The sequence below is a fragment of the Homarus americanus genome, unplaced genomic scaffold, assembly GCF_018991925.1.
Source record: "Homarus americanus isolate GMGI-L3 unplaced genomic scaffold, GMGI_Hamer_2.0 scaffold7626, whole genome shotgun sequence".
NCBI lineage: Eukaryota > Metazoa > Arthropoda > Malacostraca > Decapoda > Nephropidae > Homarus > Homarus americanus.
The window spans coordinates 17,315,758-17,337,940 of NW_024718273.1; the positions used below are offsets into that span (position 1 = coordinate 17,315,758).

Below are 22,183 nucleotides of genomic sequence, written 5' to 3' on the forward strand. Positions count from 1 at the left end.
AAAATTTCAGTATAGGTACTCCTGAATGTGCTGCTTAAGGATCTGTTAACCAAAATTTGATATCTTGATTATAACTTGTTCAAATGGCTTTTAGAAAATGTTCAAATGATTTTTAGAATATTTTAATTACTTTTGCAATGCTAATTACTCGCCACTTATGGGTTTTCGAGGTCATTTCTTGGTGCTTGTGTATTATTCTGGATGTACTTAAATAGTTAGGCACATTAAATTTTAGTTCAGAGAGAAAACGTATTTTGGCCAAAAATCCTTTAAGGCTTATAGACTTACAATTTTTGTCATTTTCGGCCAAAAAATGGATTTTGTTCAAAATTTCAGTATAGGTACTCCTGAATGTGCTGCTTAAGGATCTGTTAACCAAAATTTGATATCTTGATTATAACTTGTTCAAATGGCTTTTAGAAAATGTTCAAATGATTTTTAGAATATTTTAATTACTTTTGCAATGCTAATTACTCGCCACTTATGGGTTTTCGAGGTCATTTCTTGGTGCTTGTGTATTATTCTGGATGTACTTAAATAGTTAGGCACATTAAATTTTAGTTCAGAGAGAAAACGTATTTTTGGCCAAAAATCCTTTAAGGCTATAGACTTACAATTTTTGTCATTTTCGGCCAAAAAATGGATTTTGTTCAAAATTTCATTATAGGTCAGGCAAGTGGCCTGGCAGCGTAAGGTGATAACTAACTTCCTCCAGATTTTTGTCATAGTTGATAATTTTCAAGTCACTTTGGTTCTGAATCGTAATGTAACATGGCTTGTATTTCAGGTTCGTGTTGGCCATGATGCTGCGGATCTGACTCATAACACGAATACAGTAGACTTGTATATGAGTTTATATTATGACCCGGGAGCCTAGTGTGGATCAAGGTGTAGTATTCTTTAGACCTTGGGGTCCTGCTCACTGGGGCCGGGTCTGGTTGGGTATGGTAGGAGGATATGGTTCCCGGGTTCCCGCCCAAAATTTGATATTTCCTTGGCAGTAGAATATAGGGCAATTTTGCATCTTCTCGGTGGGATTGAAATAATGATAATAATAATAAATTTATCCCGTTAACAGTAGGATTGTTGTGAGATTGAAATAACGACTACCGGTAATAATGTTGCCGGTAACATTTTAAGTTTGTTGAGCTCTGCTACAGCGGGACATTTACCCCCATTGTGCTCTCACGTGTAATTACGGTACACAGTAAATTGTGTTTCTCAGGCTTGAGTGGTTTGAGGGAAGGGGGTCATACACGACCCCCCCCCTCCCCCAGAGTTCAACGGAAGCACAGTGGCATCTAATTACTTCCGAGGTTCTACTCACTCGATTTTACCGAGTCCAGCCATTTTCTGTGTTCGTTGAAGCCAAATAGCTTTTCAGAGACAAAAGAAGGTTAGATGCCAAATTTGTGGAATTTAGGTCGTAATGTTCAGACCCGTCAGACGGCGTTAGTTAGTGTGAGAGAAGAGATTGCATGGTGATGGTGTACCGGTGAGGCGGACTGTGTGGAGGTGAAGTCTCAGTAGTGTGTGCATGTACTGGTGTTACTGTTGGTAGTTATATTATTGGTGTTGGTAGTTGTGTTGGTACTGGTAATTGTGTTACTGTTGGTAGTTGTGGTACTGTTTCTGCAGGTGGCGACACAGAACCAAGGGGTCTGGTACTGATGTGGTAACAGTCTATGGCCTCCAGGTAGTGTGGGTCACAAGTTGAGGCTGGTGTGTGTGTGTGCGCGCGTGTGTCCGTCGCTCCACCTCACCTTGCAGGTTTCCAGGGTCGCGCCTCGTACTGTAGATGAGTGAAAGCATGGGTTGTGTCGTAACTGAATCTGATGGCAGTAGGGAGTTGTATCTCTCAGTTTTTAAATAGCTAATCGACTAGTGTAATTAATAAACTACTGTAGTTATACTCTTAACGACTTTAGATATTGAAGTGTATACCCCAGTTTAATATTGACGTGTGCAACTTATACCCCATCATGCTGGGTCACGAGAGACTAGTGGTAATTGAGATAATTAGTTACGTGGGATTGGTTGGCATGTTGCTGGGGGCGAGTGTGTGTTTGACCTGCTCTGCTTGGCTGGGAGAGAGAGGCCCTGAACCTTAAGTCTCTTAGTTTTTGTCGCGGAGAGGCTAATTCACAGTTCAGTTCAACCCAAGGTCTAGAGATTGGTTTAACTCATGTCCATTCTGCAGACGGTAACACAAAAAACATCAACTGCACAAAAAAATTAAGACGTTAAGTAAGCAAGTTATCTCCAGTAAGTATAACAAGGACATTTTCTCAAGATTTTAAGTAAGACATTGACAAGGAAAGGGTTAGTCACAAGGGAAGGGTTAGTCACAAGGGAAGGGTTAGTCACAAGGAAAGGGTTAGTCACAAGGAAAGTGTTAGTCACAAGGGAAGGGTTAGTCGCAAGGAAAGGGTTAGTCACAAGGAAAGGGTTAGTCAAGTTAGATTTATTTGTCTTGAGTACATACATAATATCAATGAACGGGAAGTGTGTATAGTGAATACGGTGATGGCTCCAGTGCTGAGACGTGACAAAACAAACAACTAGACAGCCACCTCGTAGACACAGCCAATTGCCATTCTTATAGTTCTCAAAGTGCGTCGAAGTCTCATATAAATTACGCTGACTGATTCTGTTTGTTTCTCTCGCCCATTTTGTCTCCTATCCTTCTAACCTGAATGTAGTGTGTTGATGCTTGAAGTCAGACATACAGTAGGTAAAACTTGAATCTGTCTCAGCTCATGTTGGTAGATTGTAATTACTTGTATCGGAAGAATGTAGGTGAAGAAAGAAACTGAATGTACCGTATCGAAACTAATATCTTTTAAGCAGAACAATAATACCGACAGAGTATTTACCAGCATATATATGCAGACTTGTATGTCACAGTTACCATTAAGAGTTATGGACAGGTAGGCAGGACCTGCACTGATATGCGTGTCTTCGTGAGGACACACTGCCACCAGGCTTGGGGAGGTGCATATTATACAGGGTGAGCATAAAGTCTTTCCCTGATTACAAACATTTATTACACAAAACATATGCTAGGTACAAATATACAGTTTTTTGCAGCTTAAAATATGCATGAAAAAATCTATGAATTCGTCTACACAATGCTACAACATTCACGTTTCTATCTAGAATGGTCTTCGAGATATGATTTTTCATAATCAGGGAAAGACTTTATGCTCACCCTGTATATCTCTTCTGACTTTGGCTGTGGCTATTTCATTTAATATATATATATATATATATATATATATATATATATATATATATATATATATATATATATATATATATATATATATTGTGGGTGTAAATATGGTTTATATGCTGCATATATCACCACATGAAATCTGAGAGGTACACCCTCAGGACCCTGATCACGGTTTCCACAATATTACATGCTCCCGTTTCCTGTCGGGTATCATTTATTAAATTATTTTGACACAATATCAACATTGTTTCGACATTTTCGGAATTCTTTGTGGCTTGTGTCATGTGGACACTGGTTTTATTGTACTCCAGTAGCTGAAAAAAGTCCTGTCAGACCTCCGTACCATCCATGAACCTTGCGTGCGTCCGGGACATCACACGACCCAATGTGCCATCTTTTAATAATGACACAATTCGTTGTGTAAATTGTGGTGCTGACCTAACATAACTTGGCTTACCTAACTCGGAGAGCTTTAGACCGTCTGACTCTGAGATATCGCGCATGTCCATTACATTCTTAGCAAGGAGAGCGCTCAGACCTGGGGGAGCTTATAAACCAGTAAGAATCAGAATCACCAGCTTGTTGTGTGAGTCAGTACCAGTATTATAACTATAACACCACCAGCTTGTCAGATCCATGCGACAGACCTGACTCCCTGTCCCTGGGCTGACTATTAAATTCATGGTGTACCAGGCAGGACTGGTCGGGCACACCCTCATGTACATCGCAAAACATGAGTTGTTGAATTGTTGACTGTTGTATTTATATACCTCAGGAATACACACTTAGAAGACCTTAGTTGTTGAATCGCAGTAATACATTATATCAATGACACTAAGTCGAGCGACTTCTGCTTAAAAATATAACAATACTGTTTACTCGATGTTGTTTAGTGTCATCTGTGAAACATGGTTAAAAGTTGACGCATAGGCGATGTATTCTCTGGAAGGTTCACTACAAGAAAAAATTATACCAAAACATCGAAGAGACTTAATTTTCATAATTGATCATTAGAACTTAGTCATTCACAAACTTTTTTCCAACAACTGTACTGTACTGTTAAGCAGGCGCCGCTATATTTAGCAAATACCGTGAACATCATCTTTTTACTTAATTTTCCTCCTAAATGGGTGAATATATTACATAATCTTACCGATCTAGCCTTACTAACTTAATCTAAAGCAAGTTTACCAACATAAACCAACCTCAGTTTACCTTACCAACCGAACCTTATTAAATTGATCTAGCCTCCCCTCCTAACTTAAGGGGAGGCGTAAAATATACCATCAATCGTGTGACCATTGTCGACCAATCTCAGCCAAAACATAATTTATCGGTCCTTCATGGGGTAAAAATGACGAATCCCGGGCAGAATGCAGCGACTGGCGGACTGTTGGTGCTCCTCCCCTGCCCCCAGCCCCGTCTTGCAGTTTTACTATTCTAAACTCCAGTTCTAAATAATAATGACAATAAGCTGGGTGGGGATTCTTCATGTGATCAGTAATAATATAATACTGTAATAATAATAAACAAGAATTGATATAAGAAAATATAAGTACAGTTATAGTAGTAGTAGTGGTGCCAATGACTCACAACAACTGATTCGGGGTCTTTGTTGTCAAGTGTGTCAACAAACTTCAGACAGTGTTTAAAGACCCGTAAACTGATCCGTATTATCTAGGGTGTACCGCTATGCACCATCCACAACGGGGGCTCATAAACACGGGCGTTCCTTGGTTGGTTCATAGCCCCCATCGTAGCTTTGCCAGACGTCATTGCGTTTATTGTCTCCCCGCGACCCCCCCTCTACCCCTACAGTTTCTTTTGAACGTTGGCATATCGAAAATTGATCTTAACTTAACCCAATCATAACCTATCCGTAACTCATTCGTAATTTAATCTTAGCCTTAACCTCCCCATAAACAAATCGTACTGCACCGTAATTTAAACCTCACCATAACCTAACCAAAACTTAACCATAACCTAAGCATTACAGATTCCCACATACGTTTCTAGTTTTTTGTAGGATACACAGAAGAGACTGCTGAATTTTTTTAGGAAACCTGGGAAGAGGAAAGGTGGGAATCTCGTAGTTATTTCATCCAAGTGGATACAGAACCTGCCGGCGAACCTTTACTGTGGCAGAGTAAATAATGAACTAGTGACGCAGTTAATATATATTGATGGAGTCCGCTGGTAACTCACTCTCATGTTATCATTTTCTCTTTAACCCCCCTAAAACCCCCTATATATATATATATATATATATATATATATATATATATATATATATATATATATATATATATATATATATATATATATATAAATTTTTTTTAAACCTAATTACCATGGTGAGATTAAGTCCATTTTGACTCGAGTTGCACCAAAGGTGTATCGAGTGGACCCTGTCATATGCATCAGTCAAGCTTACTAAGTTTGATGCTAATCCTCGAACCTGTTCTTAAGTTATTTAAAACAAACAAACAAACACACACACACACACACACACCAGGGAGGGAGGATGGGAGACCGCAGTGATGACGTGTGATATTTTCCCAGTAAGCGTCCTTGGTTGAACTGGTGACACCGTCTCACTCCCTCTCCCTCAACATACACGTTCGCACTAGGAAAACTTTCAGCTAAGGAAATGACATGTATATTTAATTATCTTGTTTTTAATTTTTATTGAAATTTAACTTCCTGAAAATAAGAAAGTAGAGTTCTTCTAGTAACATTATATTTGTAAAGAATTTGTGTTTACAGTAGTCGGCAAAAATTCAGTAGCTTAGCGAAATCTCTCTTGGTATTTTCTTTTCATTTTTTTTTTACTTTTGGTGATTCTAGGAAAGTTGTGTTAGGTTGGTCCCACAACGCCCTCGCCGGGTGTACATTGTCTGTCATTCTGTCTGTTGCAACATATGTGATGATTTTGGAACTGTAAGCCTTCATACCTGATGTGTTGGCTTATTGGAGGAGAACTGACATATTAAACACCACTGCCTCTAAAATATATTTAACCCCTTGAGTAAGATGACCTTACTCCATAAATACAATTGAATTTTTTTAAGTAATATTGCCCATTTCTTTAAGTACGATGATTTAACCTCGTACACAAAATAACAACGCTCCGATTGATACCAAATCCCTTCGAGCACGGTGACTGTAACTTAGCCTTGGGGGTTAAGTCATCGTACTGAAGGGGTTAAGCATCACCGCCTCTAATTAAAACATTGAACATCATTTCCTGTATTAATCACAAGAGGAGAATTAGTGTTTAGACCAACAGCAGGAAGTCACAAGCCCTGACACGCGACAACATTAACATGCATATACGAGAATTACTTTCACCTTCATCGTCTTTTTTAGCGACACTACTCGGCACTTTCACAGGGGGTCGTATCCGGGGTGAGGATATGTTTCGAAGCTCGGCTGCACCAGGGTGGGGACCGGTGGTAGAAGCGGTACCGTTCTTGCCTCGCAAGCGAGATGTCACGGGTTCGATTCCCGGGCCGGTGGAAGTTGTTTGGACATACTTCCTAGCCCCCACTAGTCCCTGTTCACCTAGCAGTAAAGTAGGTACCTGTTGTAAGTCGAAAGTTGCGAATTCGTATTCAGGGAGTTGTTGGAGCTTCCAATAACTTGATGACATAAGCCACTGACTCTTCAGGCTTCTACGCCCTCAACTCATGAGACATAAAAAGCAAGCATGGACTTAGCATGCTTCCCTGTTGGGCGCTGTAAACGCTTCTGCGCTTCACAAGGATGTAGGGGAGGGGGGGGGTGCCCAATAAAGAAAAAAAGAAGGCTGCACCAGGGAGCTCTCGGTGCTATTTAGTCTAGTCTCTCCTGCTCTGTCTGCATAGCATTAACATGAAAGACATTCTGTTCCAGCAGCCAAGCCTGAAAGACCGTATTTTCTTAGTCAGTAACCGCTACTATTGTTGTGGAAACTTTGCTTGGTTCATTGAGAAAGTAGTCAGTCCTTAATGTTGGTACAGAAGATTTTGTTGTGTGTCCTTCAGGGGTGATGTTCTCCTTAGGGGCCTTTTATTGTCTTTAGTTTGCAATGTGATGATGGATTGACGGTCATACTCCGAGACGTTCATGTACTATCAGTTATGTGATTGGGAAATTACTTTTGTTCTGCAAATAATTATCATAATTTATGATAATTATAACTCCATTCAAAAGGTGATAACTGTAGTGGGTAAGTTGGGTAACATACCAGTGAAGAGCAAGATATTTGGCCTGGCGTGTATTATAATGCATTATTAACTCTGTCCCAGGAACTTCATGACACCCACGAACCTAGGTGTGTTTATTACGTTTAACAATATTTTGTCTTAGCTCGCCTCCACCCAGGGTAAAAGAGCTTATGATAAGCTATACGCAGTGTTGCAGTCACTGTCGTGTAAAATGTAAACAGTATCATGTTTTACGCCTTCAGCGTGTGTATGTATGTAGTGTTGGTGAATGGGCGATCAAATATTTAATTATGTTAACAAGACGCTCTCGTTACAGTGTTCTCTACTTGGAAGATAAATAACAGGTTTAGTTGTCTACCAAGAAAATTTTGCTTCTGTGTAGTAGTAGTAGTGGTGGTGACAGGATCGCTATTCGGTGCTGTTTGTGGTGTCCTCTATCGTATCTTACTGTTTTCCGACATCTTTTTTTTTACTCTGGTGCTTCTTGGTGTATATTTTTGGGGAATAATATAGGAAAGAAACGAGGTTAGATAAGAAAATTATATTATTTCTTTTGGCGAGCTGAATACACGTACTTGCACACACACCAGCGCGTTCCTAGAAATAGTGTTTACATCCAAGGTCTCGGTTGATGTAAACATGTTACTGCTGTTTATCTTCGTGGTTTCTTAGAAAGCAAACACAATTGGGCTATTGAAGCTTAAATTGTTCAGATATATACAAAAAAACTCCCTTTGGTCCTGTTATTAAGGTCGCTATCCCGTAAGATTTATTTTCTCATAGCAAGACAGAGCGTTACCCAACACTGCAGGGTTGTGTTGTGAAGGAGCCACCACATTGCTCCCACGCTCACTCTAACAATCCTCCCTTTCCTTCTCCTGTTTCTACTTACTTCCTTTTCCTATCCCCCACCATCATCATGCCCTCTTACTGTAACCCCAGTTTACACCACATTTCTTTCGCACGTTGGGGGTAAAAAATCATGTTTTTTTATTTTATTTTTTAATTCAGTGTTTGTAGGTATTCTAAGAGTTTATTTTGTAACCAATGATAGAACTTTGATATTAGCCACATTAGGAAACCACGCCATGCTAGGAGTGTCAGGCAATGTTGTTTCGTGCGGGATGGATGAGTTTTGGTAGATGGGCAGCTTGTTGCCAAATAAACCATGGGTTAGTTGAATAATTTATATCCTGTGGTTAGTGATATTTATTATTTGTGTGTGTGTGTGTAAAATGCTTCATATCCAGTCATGTGTGGGGAGCATTCGAGCATATGGCTACACTGCGCAATACAGTGACGGGCCTCACGCTCTGTCCTTATTTCTTGCAACGCCACACCATGAGAGTTGCGGTTAGTGGTGAAGAGCTTACTGCAGGTTCACATAATGGTAGTGTTCTCAATGTCTTTTTATTTTCTTCAGACTTTATAAATAAACCCCCCCCCCAAAAAAAACAAGGTTACACTGTATACGTATAGCTGCAAACGCAACGAAACATTCCGAATAGCCCATTTTGTTTGTGTGAGGCAGTGCGTGCTAGACATTTAGTGATCCGTCACAATTGTCAAAATGTTGGTGGCACTTTAGGACAAGTGAAGGTCGAACCTGTAAAATGACAGCTCGTGGGAGATAGTCATGGATGTAATGATAGACGTGTCTGTCAGCGTCACGCGAAGCCTCCTGTATACCACAGGCAAGTTTACCCCTGGCCACTGTTCCCCCGGGGCCAATGTCAGTATCGTCTCAACTATGGTGATAGAACTTCTTCATAGTTATACTTTATTTAATTCAATGTATGTTGTTTCTGAACCTTTAAGAGCCAGTACTACGATAGTTGGAGTAGAGATTTGAACTCGGCGTAAAATCTGCAAACAAATATATTTGTCCTTACCATATTAGATCATATAATCTGACGTTTATTCTTGATCACGTCATTCGCAACACACACACACACACACACACACATTAAGTAAATAAATAATTGATTATATGGCAATACAGTGTATACAATCAAGCATTATACACTGGGGGTTGCACCGTGACTTCATCCAACCTAAAGACATTGTGTTGGTCGAGAGAGGAAGGAAACTGCTGAACGAAGGGTGTGAGCCCCATTACACTGACTAGCGAATGTAATAATGTTTGGCGCGCTTGTATTTTCAGTTCTGTACGATTGTGTTCTTTCTTTCCGTCTTTGGTGATATCAGTGATTAGTATTCGTTTTGCTGCAAGTTTACTTTTGTTCCCTGATATTCCTGCCTTTATCACAGTGCGGCATGTTTTGTTATCGTTCTATTTACTAAAATACAGTAATTTAGGGTAATTTTATACCACTCTGTGTCTGTTGATAATTATCAAGTCTTAAAGATATTAGATGTTGCCAGATGTTACCATTGTTGTCGCTTGAGTTTATTAGACATTTCCAGGTCATGTTATCTCACCAAATATTTCGTTGTCTATAGGTTGAGTATTCCCCAACTTCATTCCAAAATTTTCATGAAATTATTTGGTATGGATGCTGGTGTAGGGCTAATCTTCAATGCAGAGAGCGTCCATCCCATGAATGTATTCAGGAATGCATAACACGTGCTAGGTTGAGGCAAGGCTTGACGCACCCAGTTTGTGTAGCGTGTAGCCTTGCCCTCCCTGACACAACCAGACAATATTTTTCTGCCAATCGTGTTTTAAACGGAAATGTGAACCAGGGTCAATCGTAGTGCCATACACATTTTGGAAGTTGGCGTTGTTGAAGTGTTCAGTTTAGGCAACGTTTTTAACAATGTAATTGGTGAGATAGTAGGTGTATCTATGTACAACTGTTAAAAATGCCTGAACCACAGTACCAGCCTTGTGTATGTGTAATGATTTCTTATATCGGGTATTTTTTTAGGCCAGACCACCACGGGAGGGTCGCGACCAAACGAACTAATAAATTTTTTAGTCATGCTACTGGACACCACCTGAACAAGCAAACATGGAAAAATTTCCTGTTGATTATCGTGCCAGGAATGTGGATGATCACATTAACAGTACTGGAGGTGTCCGAAGTATTTTGGGAAATATGTGCGTTTTGATTAAGTATGTGTGGAAGGTGCGTGGAGAGAGGCCCCCCCCCTCCTCTCTCTCTCCAGGAAGGCTGGCTTAGGGGAGGGAGTCAGTGACCTGGCTGATCTGAGGTGTCGGTACTGGTTGTGTAAGGGGGGGGGGGAGGGGGAGGAGGGTGTCCAAGGGAGATCCACACATCCCAAGGACCTCAACTCATTAATGTTGGACAGACAGTCTGGCTCCGTGCTGTTGGACCCTATGCCCCATTTCTCTGTCCACGAAGGTTGTGGATGGGAGGTAGATAATCAAAGTTTTGGTAACCCAGTGTCATAACCTTGTGATTTAGTGGTCAGGGCGAGGCTTGTGTAGGTAGTAGGGATCATCGCTGTAGGGAGGTTAAGGGGTCAACTTTACCAATGGAGAAAGGAAGGTTGTGTTCAGTGGTGGTCTCTCTAGGCTGCTGCAGACTAGTTGATGTTTTGAAGATATACAAATTAAACGATAACATTAACAATAATAATGATGATAACGATGTAAGAGTGGGGATGGTGGTAGTGAGGATGGTGATAGTGCTGATGGTGGTAGTGCGGATGGTAGTAGTGTGACATGGTGGTAGACTAGTGAGGATGGTTGCAGGACGAGGTGTGACGGCCTAACCTCTAGCACTTCAAGGTCAGCTCAATTATGGAACAGCCTCGACATGCAGTGCTGGAGGTCAGGCTCTCTCTCTCTCTCTCTCTCTCTCTCTCTCTCTCTCTCTCTCTCAAATTAAGAGTTCTGGTGGTCGATTATGGTTGTGATGGTCGGGTGTAGGTGGTGGTGATAATGTTCCTATGTTGTTATTCGTGCTTACATGAGTGCTATGGTCGTACTTGAGTAGTTTAGAGGGTGGTTGTACTTGGTCTGTTGTGATGGTCGTATTAATGTACAGTATACCACTTCACTAACCACGATTCCCTTTCTCCCGCCAGTATTGCCAAATTACCGTGATCATTATTGCCCTTCTCTTGCAGTGTTACCAGCACCCGAGGCGGAACTCTTAATATTTACTCATGGTTGTGAAAGGCGTCAGTTGTCTTGATGATTGAGGCTGACATTTGAGTCAAGAGAAAGAGATTTTGTATCGTATCTTGTCGAGTTTTAGTCAATCGTATTTTTTCATTTAAGTAGCTGGTTTAAGTAGCTGGTTTACGCCCGAGGCACTCCTAGTCAGGGATATGTGAGCTACTGTGTGTGCAGTAGTGCTTGTAGTAATAGTAGTAGTTGTTATTTTAGAAATAGTAATTGTACAGTAATAGTAGTAGTTGTTTTAGTAATAGTAATTGTACAGTAATAGTAGTAGTTGTTTTAGTAATAGTAACTGTAATAGTAGTTGTTTTCGTAATTGTAACCGGCGGGCATTAGTTTAAGATGTAGAAGCTGCCTACTGTACAACAACCACACACACTGAGTTAACGAGGTATACTGTATATCCAAGTGTTTTGCAATAGCCCAGGAAGACCGAACGCTTGCCGACTGCACTGATCTTGGTGTTGGCTGCGGCGTCTGGTTTAATAGACCAAAATACTGAACCTTCATCTCCTTTGATCACCTCACTGCCCGACGTCTGGCACTTCAATATAAATAACATCGTCAATCACCTGTAGGAATAATACCGCTCAAGAGTAACTTAACTCTCGCTTCACAGACTTGAGTTTTTTTTTGTAGTCACCGTGAATGTGTCGGCTGCCAGACGTACAATTATCCGAATGATATTTACAAATTTTGGTTCATATACTTAAATTATTTTGATAAATAATAGAGGAAAATTTCATGAATTGTTGAGTTTTATTTATGATGTTATTGTATGATGTTTTGAAGTAAAACGAATGTAAGCAGTCGTGAGTTTTAATGAGTGAGAGGAAAAGGGGGGCGATAATGACCTCCCCATTCGCATTTATTTTTTTCTTATCCAAAAATTATATAAGGGAAAAAATAATTAATAGTCATAGTAGCGTTTTTCAAACTTGACAAACTTAGCTTAATGAAACAACCCTAACCTTTCCTTAAAAAAATAACTATATATATATATATATATATATATATATATATATATATATATATATATATATATATATATATATATATATATATATATATATATATATATATATATATATAACACTATGGAGTTAACCCTGGCACTTGAAGCAGCTAATAGGTTTGACTTGATTTGATTTCACTGTTACATGATTATTTTTATTAATGAATTTCTAGTTTACGAAAATAAATTGAAGTTTCCGGCCAGCGTAGACTGTAACCCCGTGACGCAGCTGATGACTAATTCTTAACCAACTTTTTTTTTCATTCATTACTTCATGTTTTTTTTTATTTCTTTATTCCTTTCACTTATATATTTAGTTTTATGTTTATATTTATCATAACATTTGTCAGTTTTGGTGTTATTGTTGCAGGGAATATTTTCTAATTACTCTATTCAATTTCAATATTTATTCCTTGATAGAGGAAGCGGGAGCCAAGTGCTGTCACTAGGTACCCCTGTACAATGACACCAGAAGCATCTGGCAAGTGTGACAAGTATATATAAATATTATAAAGGTGCTTCCTAAAGCCTAAGGAAGGAAGGATATTCCTTTAACACATCATCAATATTATTTACATAATATCTGGCCAGTATGGGGAGGATCATCGTGTCTCCGTCAGGGGGTCGTGGAGTGGTGGTCCAGCAGGCGTCACGGAAGCGTTGTGTGTGGGGGACATCTTAGGAGGTAGTGGATAAGGGTGCGGCTGTCGGGTCTTCTGCATAATGCACAAGAGCGTTGCTCAGGGGATGTGGGGATACCAATCTCCCAAGCAAAGTCATACCCAATGATGATACGGGCAGCAATCACGTCCCTTTTCCGCGACCCTTTTCCATAGACATACGAGAGGTCAGGAAGTTTACGGAGGACATCGTACCAGGTGGGCGGGGAGTCCAGGGGGATGGTTGCTTGTTACAGCCAGTCTTGGCAAAGCCATTTGCTGCCTCATTCCCCAAGATACCGACATGACTGGGTATCCATAAGAATGTCACAGGACGGCCTGCATCCTGAAGTGGATGTTAACCCTCGTATTCGGAGGATGAGGTCCTTATTTTCCCCTGATCCAAATGCGATCCCGTCGAGAGCAGACCTGGAATCGCAGCAGACAAGCAAGGGACAGAAACCATCGGGTTCTTCCTCAGCGAGAAGGGCAGCAAGGAGGGCTATCAGTTTGGCCTGAGTGGAGGATGCCCCGTCAGAAACTCTGAGAGAGAGTTTGATAGGCTCAGGGGTATGAGGACGGGAGATGTAGACACCAGCCCCAGCCCGACCTGTAGCGGGGTCAACAGAGCCATCAGTGTAGAGGACGACCCTACCTGGGGACTAGTGGGCGATCCTGGAGAGGTGGTATTTGCAGAGAATAACAGGGTTCACGTGGGATTTCGGGAGCGGTCCACCGAGGGCAATCACTTCAGGTTGAAAATCCAGGCAGGGAGGAGGAGACAAACCAACAGCAGGGGTGACAACAATATCAGACAGGAGGTCGTGTTCCTGAAGGCGTTGGATGAGTGACCCTCGCCACTCTGTCTTCTTTTAATTACTCTCGCCTTTAGTGTTATGGCGGGAGTGAGAAAGGGAGTAGGGTGAAATAATTGGTTGCTACTTGTCAGTCAGTGCAGCTTGGGTAAGGAATATCTGTTTGAAGAAGACGGATGTGAGAAATATAAAGAATGACTAGGCTTGGTTTGAGTCAGTTACGTCACAGAATAAGAAGGCTACCTACGTCAGGCAGGAAACTAACCTCAAGGATGTAGAGAGGACCCGCCATTATACTTTTGCCTCGTACGGTAAAAGCAAGTAATGAAAATCACAGTGTGTATTTTTTGACGAAGTAAGATATATAATAATGTCGTTATATATTACTGATTATTGGTTTGCGTGTAATGATTAAGACTTATAGCTGAAAAGGGCGATTGGGTAGTGTTAACGCCGACACCTGTACCCTGTAAAACGTATTTTCGCTGTACGACGTAACTGGTAATGTTAAATCGGTTTATAATAATTGTAGATATGTTCTTACGTCAGACAACGATGTTAATCAACTGTGATAATGTGACTAAAATTGGGGATTAAGGTTTCCAAGAAATAGTGATGGTGTATTGCAAACTCTCGGTCAGTGGAGTCTGGTAATATGTTGAAATTGTGTACTTGTAGCAGTTGCGCTGTTGATAGATATTGTGTGAAAACATATAGTATAGTCATAAAATGATTGTTGCGCCGTATTTGTGATAGTTCGATCCCCGGGCAAATTTTTGGCGCCATTTGACTGTCTACCCATCAGAAATTGGGGACCTGGGCTTCAAACGATTTGCAGATCGTGTTCCGGGATAGTGGTTAGCCGGTGCAGTTGGCGAATTGTCCGGTCTTCTCGGTCTATTCCTTGACACTGGGTCATGCAGCTCGTTAACTTAGGTGTGGTTGCTGTATTGGCGACAGCTTCTACACCTTAAACACATTCACGCTTAGGTGGCCCTTGGACTGGCCATCCTCGTACACGAGGGGCAACCATATATATACAGTGTGTGTGTGTGTGTGTGTGTGTGTGTGTGTGTGTGGGCGATGTGCACGTATGAAGAGTTCGTCCGCCTATATATGTCCCTTAAATATGTTAAGGGTGGTTTTCTTAGGTTTGGTTGGGTTTCGATTTATTAGGTTAGGTTAGGTTAGGTTAGGAATGGCTAGGCTAGAACTAGATCTGTAATTCTTATTTTTAGGAATGGTTATACTTCGATAAGAATTATTCAATCAGGTTATGGAAGGGGGTTGTTTGACTAGGCTAGACTAGAGTGGGAATTGTTTTGACTTGCCTGCTGAAGGCCAGGAATAGTTAGGCTGAACTAGGAAATGTTTGGTGGGAATCTCCTCCAGTCGGTCAACCACAGGTGAAAGTGAAGGCACCTGAGGGAAGGGCAAGGGTACATCAGCTGGGGTAGGCGAGGAAAAAAGGGTAGGAGGTTAGGTAGAGTAGGTGGTCATCTGTGAGGGGTCAAGCCCGATATGGTCTTTCAACTTTCACTTCTGTCACTACACACTCGTCCGTGGCCCATCCCTCCTCTCCCGTCCACCCCCATCCTCCCCTTTCCACATTTCCTCCCTCCCGTGCGTGGTATGGGTGTGGTACCACTAAGGTTTATAGATATAGACCTTGGGAGCAGCTATGTGTGTGTGTGTGTGTGTGTGTGTGTGTGTGTGTGTCGGAACCACAAAACATAAAACAGGAAAACATTCCTCATTAAACAAAAAATTAAATAAAAAATTACGAAAAAAAATCGTTAAAATTACATTCCACTCTGCCCTCACCTAATGACCCCCAAGTACAGTATAGGCCAGATAATGTAAAGCAAAGTGCCATTGATATATTGTCCGCAACAGTACCCGTACTTTATACCTAAATCTTTACATGTACAGAACTTATATACATAACGCCAGTGATACATACAGATACATTTAGTTTTCGTTAAACATCTGCCAACAAATTGTAGGTCCTTTTGGAACTGTACACTTACGAATATCCATTATCGTAAAGGAGTTCTTCTTGCATCTGTGAATATTGAACTGAAGAACTGTGAGAAATTAAAGTGGTAAGGTGAGGAGGGAAGGGGAGTGTGTGATCCTCCCCTGACAGCACCAAACGCCTTCATACTCCCTCCTGTCACAGCTGTCTCACTGGGTAATGGATATACCACGCCACTCCATCACGGCGCTTTATGTTACGTCAAGAAGTTGAGTGAATTTTGTGTGGCTTGTGCTATGTATTGTAGTGGCGTACCCAGAAATTTGTCACGGGGAGGGAGGGGCGAACATTGAACTAAATATACCGGGGTACAGTATTGTTGAAATAAGAGATGATTAATATTTTTCTGTACGTTCATGTTGAGCTTACCGTTCGATTGGTGATGTTATTTGTATTTATTTGGTTGTTATTATATTTTTATCTTATTGTTAAAAATGGTGGTTTATTTCCCCCTCGTGAAAACACACTTTCCTCCCGAATAAAAAGCAAAAAAGCAAAAAGAGCAGAATCCAGTTTGTGGAACATTGAAAAGAAAACAAAAATGAATTTGTTGATATGGTCACGTGATTCCTCTATACCTACCGACAAGTAGTAAATCGGTACGAATTGTTAGTTACGAACGACAACAGTGGGTAGAGATTCGTCGATAGGTCATTTATTTTATCAAGCTGCTGCTCTGCCTCTAGTCAACTCATACCAGTCACTCACTCGTCACTAATCACAATTGCAGCCGATTGCAAATGCTTGCTCACTGTTGCTCGATTCCCCCCTACAGTAAGATATAAATAGCTCTAAAAAGGGTTTTGTCATCATGTAGCTGGGCGGGTTCTAAGTTCTTTAAACAACCTTTTGAATGATTGATGTAGTGTAGTGTAACTAATGGTACATGGTTTTGGCGGACATAAACTATTAATGTTTCTTTTTGCATTTAAATTTCCCCATTGTTATGCAAATTTTATATTGGCTTCAATAACAACAAACAAAACATAATATATACAATATCCCGGTGTTCTCGTGTGGGATTTCCCGAGTACTCCTTCTCGTTCCACTCCGTACTCGTAGTAATTGTGACGTCACTTCACACTGCAACGCATTAGTTGTAAAGTTCTCCGGGCCGGGTCAACTACACCAACAAAAAATAGACATGAAATGATCTGTTTGTCTAGAAGGCGAGTTAATGATATGTTTAAATATATACTGTATATGTTGGACAGGATAATTTATTTCTGGGTGATAGAAAAGGTATTGGAAGGTCAGAAGGCACTTGGCAACTCGAAGAGGGTGGTCTTCCTTGGCGTGGGTTGAGGTCTGATTGTTTTGTTTATTGGCGCCGTAGTCATTAAGGAGTCGCATTATTTGTGTCTACTAAACCATATGACGATATTTCACGTGTTGGAATCGTAATGTTTTGTGGCCTTCAAGTGACAAATTAGTTATTTGTCAATGGCGGGTGGTATGATATTGCTGCAAATCATTAGTTGGATACCGCGTTGCGTAAGTTGTCTGTAGTTTCACGGTGGAATTCCCAACATTTATCAGTCCTCACAGGATAAAGTGAATATTTATTAATGTATTATGTGTCGGGTGTCAGGAAGTTTCTCGCTGTTTTTTTTTTTTCATGGTGTTTATATTTTTTGCCTGAGCGACGTCACGAACCGTTGTGGAAGCTGTTTATTATAAATTCTCTGCACCCTATTAATACTTTCTGTGTTATCTCAAAGTTGTAGTTTTATTTTGTTTTCCCGTATGGGTATGTATGTTTAGGTGAAGTTAATGCCTCGCCTCCCACGCAGCCTCAGAATTTTCCTTGCCTCAGTATAATAACCCAAGTTTGTGTTGTTGTCTCTAACCATCATGACTCATTGATTAGGTTATATTAACCCTTATATTATCATGATCGGACACCTTCATTTATTATGACTGAGTACGGTGAGTCGGTGACCTGTTTTCACGAATAAGGTGATATTGTACTCAAGGGGTCAAGTCATCATAGTCAAGGAGTTAAATCATGTGGCTGTGAAGTGTGATATGTATGACCGAGAATCATGATTGGAGTCTGTAAATTTTATGGCCCCGAGGCCCCAGTTAGTTTCCTTCGAATGTGTGCAGGTAAACCTTGGCTCGGTGGATGTGGATGTGAGTAAATAAGTATTCAGTGGGCGTATCTGCAGCTTAACCTTGTCTGAGATTATTTTTGTAGTAGTTCACGTTAGGATTTTGCAGGTACTGTAGCATTTAGTTTTATATAATAACTTTATTGATTGGGTATTATTGCAGTTTCACTCCCAATTGGGTTAGAAGAATTTTGGGTTCATCGGATGCAACATCTCATCAATTGCAACAACTTTGTCTAATACCACTTCCGTCACAAATGGATAATAACTGTGATGGTAAATTCACGTAAAACTGACCCGCTTGGTCAGTGTGTATTCTTAGGTCCACAAAAAAAAACGTAAAATTACACCACATTGCTTCAACAAAGTTGTTTTCATTGGTACCAGATATCAAAATAATGGGGTCAGAGGGGCGGAGCCTCCTGCTAGGAAGGTAGGTCAAGTTAGATCAGGTTCTATTTATTTATTTATTTATTTTAATATTGAGGATGATAACTCAAAAACAACTCATTTTCAATAGAATTGAAGGTCAAATTGTTTATCTTACTAGTGACAACATACATACTGCATATCGTTTCTCACTCATGATTTATTTTTTCATTTTTGTATTTATTATTATTATTATTATTATTATTATTATTACTATTTTTATTTTTATTATTATTTTATTTTGATTATTTTATTTTGATTTATAATTTTTATTTATTTTTATTAATTATTAGTATTATTACAGTATTATATTTTCGCCCCCAAGACCCTGATGTGGGTCAGTGACCTGTGCCCGGGTGAGCTAATCCCCGTAAAACAAAAACAAATACCATGGGAAAAAACCTAGATTTCTGGTCTAAAACCAGTTGGTTATGAAACTGCAATTTTACCATTGGTTGTTGCATGCGTACTATAACTACTAGATGTGTGTACAGTGTAAGGCAAGAACGTGCTAAGTGACCTTTCTTATCACAGTATACGCACAGGATGTTGTTGAGGGGCGGGTGGGGGGACTTGTTGCGACTCCTGACAATATAAATTCACGTTAATGCAGAAAAATGAATAAATATAGGTTTTACAGCCACTATAGTATTATTTTGGATTGAGATTATTAAAAGGGAGAGAAATAAACTGCAAGTGTAAACTGGTTCCCATATATATATATATATATATATATATATATATATATATATATATATATATATATATATATATATATATATTCATAACTTAATATTCAATTGCACATCGTCCAGCGAGATTGGTGTACAGTCTGACTGTAAGATGCACTCCTACGAACATAGTTCGTGTAATATGCATTTACTTCAATAAAATAAACACCTCATTCATAATCTTGAGAATCTCTTTATAATTGAAAAAAACAAGATTTCGTTTATGTCGCAAGTTATGATTTAATAGACAGTCATTAGTTGCTTGCCGTTAAAGTATAGTAAACGATTGAATGCTTACTATATTCCTACAGATGATTGTGCAATGTTAATATTGTATGAAGTTAGTGACTGAGATGCTGTAGATTTAAAATATACGCCTGCACAATATGTCCCCCCGTATCTCTAGCTAGAGACCGTACAATAATAACTGCAATTGTTACGAACTCCAGTACTGAGATCATATTTACTTCTTTTGTTTATATTTTATTCACCTCCTTCCCTTTTCTTTTCAGGTTGTGGTGGTGAGACTGAATTTTGCTGGAGGAAAATTTGATGAGCGTCCTTAAGACCAGCTGACTGAGCGTGACCTGACACCATGTCATCACGGATGTTCCTGCCCGCCTTCCTACTATGGGCTTGGGCGGCGGGCGGGACCACCAACGCTATATCTTGTGGACAGTGTGAAAGGGGAACACACTCCATGATTTGTCCAAATTCAATAAGTGAAGAACAATACACAGTGAAATTATTATCAAATCGCATTCTTCAGTTGGACTGCCAAAAATCAGCGAGAGGAGTAATAGACTATTCACTGATTGAAGATTGTCACTTTCCTTCTGTGAATGAAGTTGAATTTCGTGGATGTCCATTCCCAAGTTCATCCCTTGCTGAAGCTGTACTTAAAGTTGGTTTATACCCGAAAAATATTACTAAATTAAAATTCATTGATGGAGTACGGCAGCCTGAAGCCAACACAGAGGATTGGCACCTGAACCGTCTGAATAATTTGGAATTTTTAGAACTGATAAATAATAACTTTAGTAGCGTTCCAGTGAATTTATTTAATGCTACTCCAAAACTGAAGTTCTTCAAATTTACATACAATAATTTGGATACAATTCCAGAAACTTTATTCTCAAGCTTACTGGAAATAACAACAATTGACCTATCCAGTAATGGCTTGGCAAGTGTACCTGTTAATCTCTTTGCAAATTTAACCAGGCTAACTATAATTGATTTACAGAATAATGAATTGAATGAAATAAGATCAGAACTATTTTCCAATCAACCCCATCTTGTGAATATAAACCTCAACAATAATTACATTTCTAACATCCAAAGGAGTTTGTTTGTAGGCATGAAGTACTTACAAATTCTAAACATCGGTGGAAATAAATTGGAAAGGTTGCCTCATGATGTATTTTACAACATGACAGCGCTGACAACTCTGGACCTTAGTTCAAATTTGCTGACTGCTTTGGAACCCAGAAGCTTTGATAATAATAGAGAAATGAAGACACTTAATCTAGGAAACAATAGCTTAATTAGTCTACCTGACGAATTGTTTCAGAGGTGTGAATCATTACAAACACTTTATTTGAACCATAATCAGCTGGCAGTCTTGAACAAAAAATGGTTTCGTCGGCGGTCAGCTCTGGCTTATATAGATTTAGGTAACAACAATATAGAATTTTCTACCACTGGTTATCTTGGAAATTCCTTTGCACTTGATGAACAGGACAAGCTGAAAACAATAATTTTGAATGATAATAAGTTAACAACTATTCCTCATTCTTTTCACGCTCTCTACTTAAAACTCGAGGCTGTTGATTTATCAGGGAATTTGATAGAGGAAGTGGCATTTAGTTCATTACACTTTCAGAACAATCATGTGAAATTCAACTTGTCGAACAATATGATAAAGTCAATACATCTTTTTCAAAGCTGGCCAGTAATGATTGAAAAAATAGTTAAGCTCTCTCTCAAGGGAAATCCTCTTCTCTGCAATTGTAACATGTATAATTTTTTAAACTTAATACATGGAAAACCACTTGGAAAAGGAAATTTATTTAAAATTGTGCTGGAAGATGGAGATCAAGTAACATGTACAAATCAAGGAAATGAAATCAAGAAATTAATGGATGTGGATACTGAAACGCTGACTTGTAAAATGTTACTCCCTTGTGATAACTGTACATGTTACTGGCGCTCGAGTGATAGTATGATAATCGTCGACTGCTCATACCAAGGTCGAAGTGAGATACCAAAGATTGATTTTGATAACTATGGCTACAAAAACTCTCCCATTACCATAAATATGAGGAATAACAGTATCACAAGTTTAGATGCATTGCAAGATCCTAGCTATAGAAGACTGGTGAACTTGACAATACCTAACAACAAACTGTCTTTCATCAACGAGTCATATCTTCCGGAAAAATTGAAAGTTCTGAACATATGCGGGAATAACCTCACATCTCTGTCTGGATCCTTGTTAAAATTCCTGAATGTTACTGACATGCACCTCAGCCTTGGAAATAATCCTTGGACTTGCAACTGTGATCTTATTGACTTCCTGAACTTCCTGTACGTCCCACTACGCAAGGTACAGTAAAAGTTAAGGTATTGATGTGATATAAAATAAATTTTAGCTAAGTTTAAGGTAGATTTAGTTAAGTTCAATAAGGTTGTGTTAGGTTAGTCATGATGTTGATTTGTAGTTTGTACAGTGTATTGTTTCTCTGATATTATATGTGCGAACCAGTTCAGATAAAAAATACAGTACTGAAATGAATGTTCACACAATATACCAATAATAATAA

At 39.5% G+C, this 22,183-nt stretch overlaps 1 protein-coding gene across 1 annotated transcript in view; it reads left to right on the plus strand.

Annotated features, from left to right (window-relative positions):
- The window catches only part of LOC121859495 (protein toll-like), a 41,046-nt gene that overhangs the window by 11,870 nt on the left and 6,993 nt on the right, over positions 1-22,183 (plus strand). Inside the window, exon 2 of the mRNA XM_042356336.1 lies at positions 19,874-21,966. Within this exon, the coding sequence (XP_042212270.1) occupies positions 19,957-21,966 (2,010 nt within the window). The 5' untranslated portion in view covers positions 19,874-19,956. The remainder of the gene's footprint in view (positions 1-19,873; positions 21,967-22,183) is intronic.